This window comes from Topomyia yanbarensis, chromosome 3 (genome assembly GCF_030247195.1).
Source record: "Topomyia yanbarensis strain Yona2022 chromosome 3, ASM3024719v1, whole genome shotgun sequence".
NCBI classification, from domain to species: Eukaryota; Metazoa; Arthropoda; class Insecta; order Diptera; family Culicidae; genus Topomyia; species Topomyia yanbarensis.
The window spans coordinates 80654676-80663221 of record NC_080672.1 but is presented as its reverse complement, the minus strand read 5'-3'; the positions used below and the strand labels follow the sequence as shown (position 1 = coordinate 80663221).

At 45.1% G+C, this 8546-nt stretch overlaps 1 protein-coding gene across 1 annotated transcript; it reads right to left on the bottom strand.

The window, feature by feature from the left end:
• Positions 1–206: 206 nt before the first annotated feature.
• On the bottom strand, positions 207–4358 carry LOC131690460 (mucin-5AC-like). Its single transcript, XM_058976244.1, has 4 exons — positions 4197–4358; positions 3924–4120; positions 3353–3868; positions 207–3298 (listed from the first exon to the last, which is right to left on the bottom strand). Exons 1-4 carry the CDS (start codon positions 4217–4219, stop codon positions 267–269), a joined length of 3768 nt encoding a protein of 1255 aa, XP_058832227.1. The 5' UTR covers positions 4220–4358; the 3' UTR covers positions 207–266.
• Between the last annotated feature and the right edge of the window lie 4188 nt (positions 4359–8546).

The window sequence follows — 8546 nt, the reverse complement described above, 5'->3', positions numbered from 1 at the left end:
TCGATCAGCCACAGTTATGCTCAGCAGAATTTGGAAGAGGTTGTCGACTTTGGGGACTCAATCGTTTGCTGTGTGAAATCGAATACATTCGGTCATGATTCAGAGTATCTGAAGGATCCCAACTAATGTACTGCGCTTCGCATGATTCGGAACACACGTTTTTTTCGGGTACAGTGTTCAGGACGAGTTTAGTGAAACACGGCCAATCAAATTTACTATTCGTTTTAATAACATATCTCACACAATAATAAAAACCCCACCTTCTATCACCAACCGGATCCACCGGTTATTGCCTGCCTCACCGCAGTTCCGACCGCTACCGACGGTGGCCCACTCGCCCTCGTACTTTTCTCATTAATCTCCGGACAAATGGTACTGAGGTTGAAGTTCGTCAACGAACTACCAACCGATGCTGTGTTGCTGGCGCCAGCTTGCGTCGGATATGATTGCGCAGCTGCGCTACCAGTGGCACCGGTACCGAAGGAGTAATTCGGCACAGCTGCATTATGATACGGTTGACTGTAGCAGCTTGTAGCTGCACTCTTCGCAGTCACCGAAGGATTGAAATTGAAATTGTTGTAGCAAAGTGTGTCATCGGCTAGACTTGGCGGTGGGGGTGGTAAAATCGCTGGGAAGTAACTCGGATTGGAAGTTGCTGGATGCGAGCTGTAGTCGCTGCTGCTCGTCGGTGGTTGTTTGGGATACTTTTTTGATTTGGAAGACGCCGCTCGCTTTTCACTGGATGGCACGTAGTACGGAATGTCCGAGGAAGAGGCTACCTGGTAGGACGAGTTCTGATAGTAGCTATTGGATTGCTGCTTCTTCTCCGACGAATATCCGTAACTACTGTAGTTGGTACCCGCAGAGGACGTGGTGACCGCTGGAAGTGTTGGCAACCCGTAGCTATTGTCCATGAAAGACGTCATGTAGTTTTGCTGACAGTTGTAGTTGTAATTTTTATTGTAATCCGATGAGTAGTCGAAATTAAACGAGAGCCCGGTGGCGGAGTTGGTGTCGGTTACGTATGCATTGTAGCTATTATATGCTTGGTCGTTTGAATATTTATCTTTCTTAGTGGAATTGTTACTAGGCGCAGCGATTAGTGCTTCAGCAGAATAGTTGTTTTGCAGTGGCTTTTGATTGGGTGGATAACTGTTGCAACTGAAATAGTTTTTATTGGAGTTCTTTCTGGGTTGATCAACCAACTGTTGCACCGATAGGAAGGTACTGCTTGAATCGTTGACTTTCCGATTTTGTGCAGAGGATTTTGCCGTAGCGGGTTGCTGACAGTTGCTTGTTATGCTGTTCAAAGCAAGATCTCCATTCAGGTTAGGCAAACTGACGGTAGTCGGCGGATAGTAGGACGAAGTTGTATCGTTCAGGATGTTGGTAAGCTTGTTCGGCGACCAGGTGACGAGGTTTTCTTCTCCGGTAGGATGAGCGAAGAAAATGTCTGATTTGCGGCTCAGATCGATGTTGGTTGTTTGATACGAGTGTGATGGGGTCGAGTTGAAATCGAGAACGGGAAGTAGTTGACTGTAGTCTTGACTGGGGGTGGGCTTCGGGTCTTGTGATGCCATCCAGTTTACGTCGTACTTCGATTGTTGGTAGGAGGATGATTGAGATTGATAGGTTGTGTGGGAGCTAGAGACAATTGGATAGGAATGCACTAGCTTCTGTTTGGAAGGAGTTTTGTATGGTTGATGACCATGTGTAGTCGGTTTGGCTGTTTTATACAAACAATCTTCTACTTTAGAGTACGAGCTAATAGTTGTGATAGCACTCTGTATAGCACAAGCCACTGATGGGGTAGCTACGGATGATTGGGTATACTTGGGCAAGGTTTTGGTTGTTGAGGTTAGGCAGAATGTGAAGCTTGTTGCGGGTTTTTCTGTTTCAAGGAAATCGTACTTTTTAGGAGTTTTCGTGTCGCTCTTAGACGTTTCTGGGATATAGTTTGCAGTGTAACTGGCTGCCTTGTTTGTGTTTTTGGATTGATAGCCGTAGGTGCTATACGATGGTGTAGTCATGGTGGACGAATAGATGGTACTATTCGTATATTGTGACTGGACGGTTTTAGGAGCACTTGGGGTTGTGCTGGTTAAGGAGAACGTGAACTCACTCACTATTGGAGGTTTCAACAGTCCATATTCATCAATAGGTTTGGCAGTTGTCACTGAAGTGGGATAGTAATAGCTTGACGTCGAACAATGTCTGTAGTCGAATGAAGCCTGCGTTGTAGCAGTTGTACTGGATGGCGTCAAAGTGAAAGTAAAAGGTGTAGTGTTGAATCTGCAGTCCGAAGTGTTCTTCGTACGTGATGTCTTGTGGTCCAGCATACTGTCAATGGACTGGTAGATTGTCGAGAAGCTTGTAGAAGTCGCAGTCGAGGTCGTTACTGATTCTGACACAACCGGACCTACACTTTCCATTCCTCCGTATACACTCGAGCTGAAGTAAGACGAAAAGTTATCCAACAGCAGATTATTGTCATTGGTTTGCAATGATGTGACTTTTTTGTCAGTTTCTACATCTGGGATTTCGGCTTCGCCGGAAGTATACGCTTGACTACCGGCAATCTTGCCGCCTCCGGTGGCAACCAACGGAAAATTCATAAGGTAGGCAGCAGTTGGTGATAGTGACCCCTGATTTTCGCCCGACTCGGCATCCGGCACTTGTAAGTTGGCAAAGAGGTCACTCGATAAATCTGTTTGGTCTAGATTCATGTCTAGCGAGTTGGCTTGATCATCCATTACCGTCTCCGTTGTGGTTATTTCGGTCGTTTGAACTTCGTCGACGGCTTGAGACGCACTGTTTTTCTGCTGTAATTCCTCTGTTGTTTTCTGTGGTGTACAGTCTGTCATTTCTGTTTTTGATTGTTTTAATAGCTCTGATTCGTCAACTTTCCGCTTTTTGGCAGTACTTTCATCATTTTCCTTTGGATCAGCAATCTTTCGCTTTCGTCGTTTCTTCCGCGCTTCCTTTTTCGCTTTCACTAAAGTTCGCGATGTTCGCTTCAAGGGTGGTATTGGAATCTTGCCGTTTATGATCCGCCCGGATATCACATCAATCGATTTTATACTGAACTTTGCCTTTTGCGCATTTTTAGTCCTTGACTGTGATTTTGCGGAATCTGTTTTCTTTTTCAAACAGATCTTGGATCGTACGTCTTCATTACTCACTATTAGCAGGGATGATTGCGGAGGTACGAGAGGCATTTGTAGTACGCTACCATTGTTCGATATCAGAACGCCTGTGGCCATTATCGGTGTGGAGAGAAGAGCAGGAGTAACGTTAACTAAAATAATTTAAATTATTCAATTTGTCATATTCAACAGATTTGAACACCAACCTCCACTAGTTTGCTTCAAAGTTCCAACAATCTGGTTATTTGCCATAACGAAACACGTGCTAGGGATGCTGATAGATCTTGTGACCATTGTGGCAGCCGTTGATTCTTTGTTACAGTCAGTTATCCGTGTACCTACTGCACAGGACGCTGCACTAACACTACCAGTCTCAGGTGAACAGCTTGCTACTACTACGGCGGTTGGCAACGCACATTCTTCTGCGCTGCTAGTAGCTTGATGTTCTATCACAGAATTTGTCGAAGGAACTGTTAGTTCTGGTAGCTGTTCAATCTCTTTCTCCTTGATTTTTTTCTTGGGCGATGCTTTTTTGTTCGGTTTGCCAACAGTTTTGACATTTTCTGTCGCATCCCCTGGCTTGTCTTCCGAATTATCCTTCCCTCCAGTAGACCCATGTTTGCAGGGTGGAACATTGATATTAGCTTTCTTCAGTAGAGCAGCCAAATCCTCATTTCTTGCAATCAATGCCTGTAGCCGTTCTTCAAGTTCATCCACATGTTCTAAAATTTATAAACGTTTCGATACAAATTCAACCTCACATTATTTATAACTTACTTTTCAACAGTGCATCCCGTTCCTCCAGGGACGCTTTAATCTTGTTTTGTAGTTTCTCCACGTACTCGATTGCTCGCTGAAGAATTTCAATTTTGCTGAGCTGGGTGGCCGGTTCATAATCCGGAAGTAGTTTCGAAAGCCCGTCAAATGTTTGATTGAGACGATCACGGCGTTCCTTTTCCCAGATGCGATTTTGGCTGTGGGGAAAATACGATTTGTTTACCTACTGTCTAGGTTGCAGTTCCTTTCTTGGCACAGGTTACGAATACTTACGGAGATGGTTTCTTTTTGGTCATTCTAACATTCGCACCTACAGGACCGATACGAGCACATTCTGGACGAGTTGTAGATCATCAAAGTGATGTAATTGCGATATTTTTTAACTTAAATCGACAGCCAACTAAACTACGACCAGAACTGTTTGTTTTCCTTTTGTTTGACGTTTCTAGATAGAAGATGGTTAATGGATGAATGGTAGGTAGTCTTCAGCGATGGGTTGCAAATCGCAAATACGTGATAGACCGGCTCAGTAGCCGTGGTTTACATGTGCACGGTAAGTATAAATTGCTCATAGATAAGAAATTAAGTACCTAATTTCAGGTTCAGTTATTGTTTTGAGTAGAACACGTATATGACATAACTGGAAAATTTCTCATATAAAGAAAGGCAATGCAATAATATGCAATCACTGAAAAAATCGACTTTTCAACCGAGGCCCGGAAGGCCGAGTGTCATATACCATTCGACTCAGTTAGCCGAGATCGGCAAATGTCTGTGTGTGCATGCATGTGTGCGCGTGTTTTTTTTACAATGGAGAATGCAATTACGCATTTTCCCAGTACACGTACTTAGTAGTTGCCAAGCTACCATATGGAAGTGTACTGGCGTGTCGGGCTCGACCAGGGGGCCATACCCACTACACTCCATTGGGCTCCGCCATCTTTTTCCCAGGAACTACCTTCCAGCATTACTTCGGAGGGGGGGGGGGGATGGCAGTACTTAACGTACTCACTCACTCTTGCTTGATGTTCGCACTCACGCTCACCCTTCATTCCTCTGCCACGTCACTTGGTATCGATAGCTATAAGTACCAGTAATCTACACTACGCTACAACCCTCCCATCTCGGCATGGGCAGACCATACATCCGTCTGTTCACTCGCTCTTCCGCCATGCTTCGGCGTGGCTATCGCGGTTGCCACCGCTATGTCAGCATGAGCAGACCATTCACTCATTTCTCCGCGCTCAACCCTTTCCGCTCTACCTAACCAATCCCAAATTAGTCATGCTTGTCATCTGCTGGTCGGCGCGCCATATTCTCTGCAACCTGCAGGCAATCTGAGTGGTTGCAGTCGAGAATGCGTTCCACTTCTCCACCGCTTGACACATCCTCTTTATAATGGTACGTCGAAACGGGGACATACAAATAGTATGCGTTCCGCAGTTTCGTCTACACCTGGGCAGACTGGGGCCTCTGCGTTCCCAAACCTGTGGAGGTACTGTCGGAAACAGCCATGACCTGACAGGAATTGTGTCAGATGGAAGTGAACTTCCCCATGGGGTCTACCCACCCAGCACGATATGTTAGGTATCAGCGGGTGGGTCCACCTACTTCTCGAAGAGATATCCCATTCGCGCTGCCATCCGGCGACCGAGGTCACCCTGGTGCGTTCGCGGACTCCCCTATTGCCACGCAATTCAAAACACTCTTCGTCTTCCCGGATGACTAGCCCGACTGGCGTCATGCTCGCTATTACGATGGATGCATCGTATGATACCGTGCGGTAGGCAGATATCCCTCTGAGACACATCAAGCGGTAGGTGCTCTCCAGTTTCCGAAGTTAACTGGTTACTTCCAGTGCTCTCGCCCAGGACGGTCCACCGTACCTAAGGATAGATACGGCAACACCTACGTCTACTGGCGCACACCTTAGAGCTGCTGGACATCATCCTCGATAATGCCGGCTACGAAGGTCAGCTTATCGTCTATGTTGGCCCCAAGAATCTTCAGACTCCGCTTTGAAGTTATCGCGACTTCTCCCGCTTGGATAACTGCTTGTTGTACCGATTTACGGTTATTAACAATAACCACCTCCGTCTTATGTTGGGCGAGTTCCAGGCCTCTCGCGCTCATCCATTCTGCCACAGTGCTAATCGCGTGTGCCGCCGTTAGTTCTACCTCGGGGATCGACTTCCCGTAGACTACCAAGGTTACAACATCGGCGAAGACGACGATATTCACACCAGGAGGGAACTGTAGTCTCAGAACCCCGTCATACATAAGGTTCCATAATACCGGGCTCAGGATCGAACCTTGCGGGACTCCTGCTGTAGTAGGAACACTTCTCTGACCGGCATTGGTCTCGTATAATAGTACACGGTTCTGGAAATAGCTTTCCAAGACTAAGCCTGTGTAACGAGAGCGCCATGGCATCCCAGCTTGCGCTGTTGAGTGCGTTCTTCACATCAAGTGTCACTAACGCACAATATCGAATACCTCGCCTTTTTCGTTGGATCTCGGCAATCGTTAGTGGCGGAGTTGATAGCGTCCACCGTGGACTTGCCCTTTCGAAAACCAAACTGATTAGTTGACAGGCCATCCGTACCTTCTGCGTACGGGGTTAGCCTGTTGAGAATGATCCTCTCAACCAATTTGCTCGTCGTGTCAATCAGACAGATTGGTAACCCGACGGCTACCTGTTTTAGTTCCTTACTGATAATTTGCTTTCCGCTCGTAAACTCAATAATACTATCGAGTTGCTTGACTACCGCCCGCATCGCGGGTAGTGGTCCGCCAAGCGTGCTGGTAGTGTTATCTCCTACTACACCTGATGATCTCTCGGTGCTGTTGGATACAGCACCCGTCGCTCCACTGTCACCCCCTGTCGGGGGAGACCTCGCCAAACCCCCTTTGGCAAAGGGGTTCACCACCGTAGTCATTTCCTCCTCTCCTACTTTGCTGTCATTTTTGTTATTTTTAATTTCATTACTGATAATAGTTCCCACGAGTTGTGCGAGAAAAAAGGTCCGCCACGCCAGAGCTCCGTATTAATGTGGTAAGGGACGCTTACTGTGCTGGTGGGGGGGGGGGGTGTTAGAGTTAGGGATTTTACACAAGTTGAATGCTGAAGATGGACGTCTGTTCTCTGTGGATACAGTAATGCCATTGACTGCTGCTGAATTACATTCGATTCTGACTCTTAGTTTCGGAGATACAGGTTGGTTAGTAAGCTTACACCGGAATTTCCCATATGAATCGGTATAATCGTAACACCGCAAAGGCTAAAAACTATTCAAATGGTCACCAAATTACTTCGATTCGCACATCCAGATCACTAATTGTCAATCAAACATTCTTTGGATATATTGTCCACTATCGACGATTCCGGAAGTTCCGGATTTCGGCCATATTCCACAATTTAAGTCACATCGGTTCTTCAGTGATGACTGAACCGATGTTCTCAAACCAAGTCTCAAATGAAAGGCAACATTTGCGGTTGAGTATTGTGTCGCCACTCAGCACCCCCCTTGCCCTTACACCTCGCTTCTTCATTACTCCTCTCCCTTTGGACCACCTTCACATCCGCATTTCCTTCATCCACCCCGTATACCGAAATAAGATGTAGGATTTCTGACGCATCCTCTACTCCCACTCTACTAAACCCCCACCCGCTCCACTACCGAACCCATTCCACCAACATATCAAAATATAATAACAAGAAGATTAAATTGAACTCATGTTGATTAATGGCGATTTCGCTTGAACCCGAAACTGAGTCAGGTTCTAACCCCAACCGCTGTCAGTTCATACATTTTGACAGCAGTGGGGGTTAGAAACTGACTCAGTTTCGCTTCAAACGAAAACCACATAAGTTAATTAAATATTAGCCCGGGGCTAGTTGGTGGTTGGGGTTAGAGTCTGTATACAATATAGAGTCCCGTACAGAGGAATGCGCAACACTGCTTAGAATACAGACTATTTATTTTTTTCTGGCAACCGGAATAGTTGGTGTAACTTTGAGTGACTGATCAAATCTCAAAATAAATTCATACTGAATGGAAAATTAAGCAACTTTATCGTGGCAAACGGAATATCCCAGAGAAAACCATTTCAAACGTTATTTCATCTGATTTATTGAATGCTAATTAATCAATGAATAAAGTGTTTAAATATATTCAAAGAATTCGAGCCAACGCAGGATTCAGGTTATTTTAAGCGGATGTTTCTCGGATGAACTTGACATTCGAATAGAACAGTAACAAAACCATGTCACTGTGACAGAACAATAAGAACCATTTGCAGTGAAGTCCAATGTTATACTACAATACCAAAACAAGACTTTTACAGTCACCAAGGGGGTTGGTGATGTATTGATTTTTTTAATGTTATTTAACAAATCATTTTGTTCCACGCATTTTTTGCAGAAACCGTAACATTTAATGTTAATTTACTGTATTATTTTTTGTTGAAAAATGAAATTAATTGTTATTTGAAATTTTAGTGTAAATTTATTGCAAGAGCTCTTCAATTTAAAAATAACTTGAAGTTGGTTTCTGTATCACAGTTAATATCTGATCATCATCTTATAAGTCGGACGATAGAAAATTGTTAATGAACTTAACC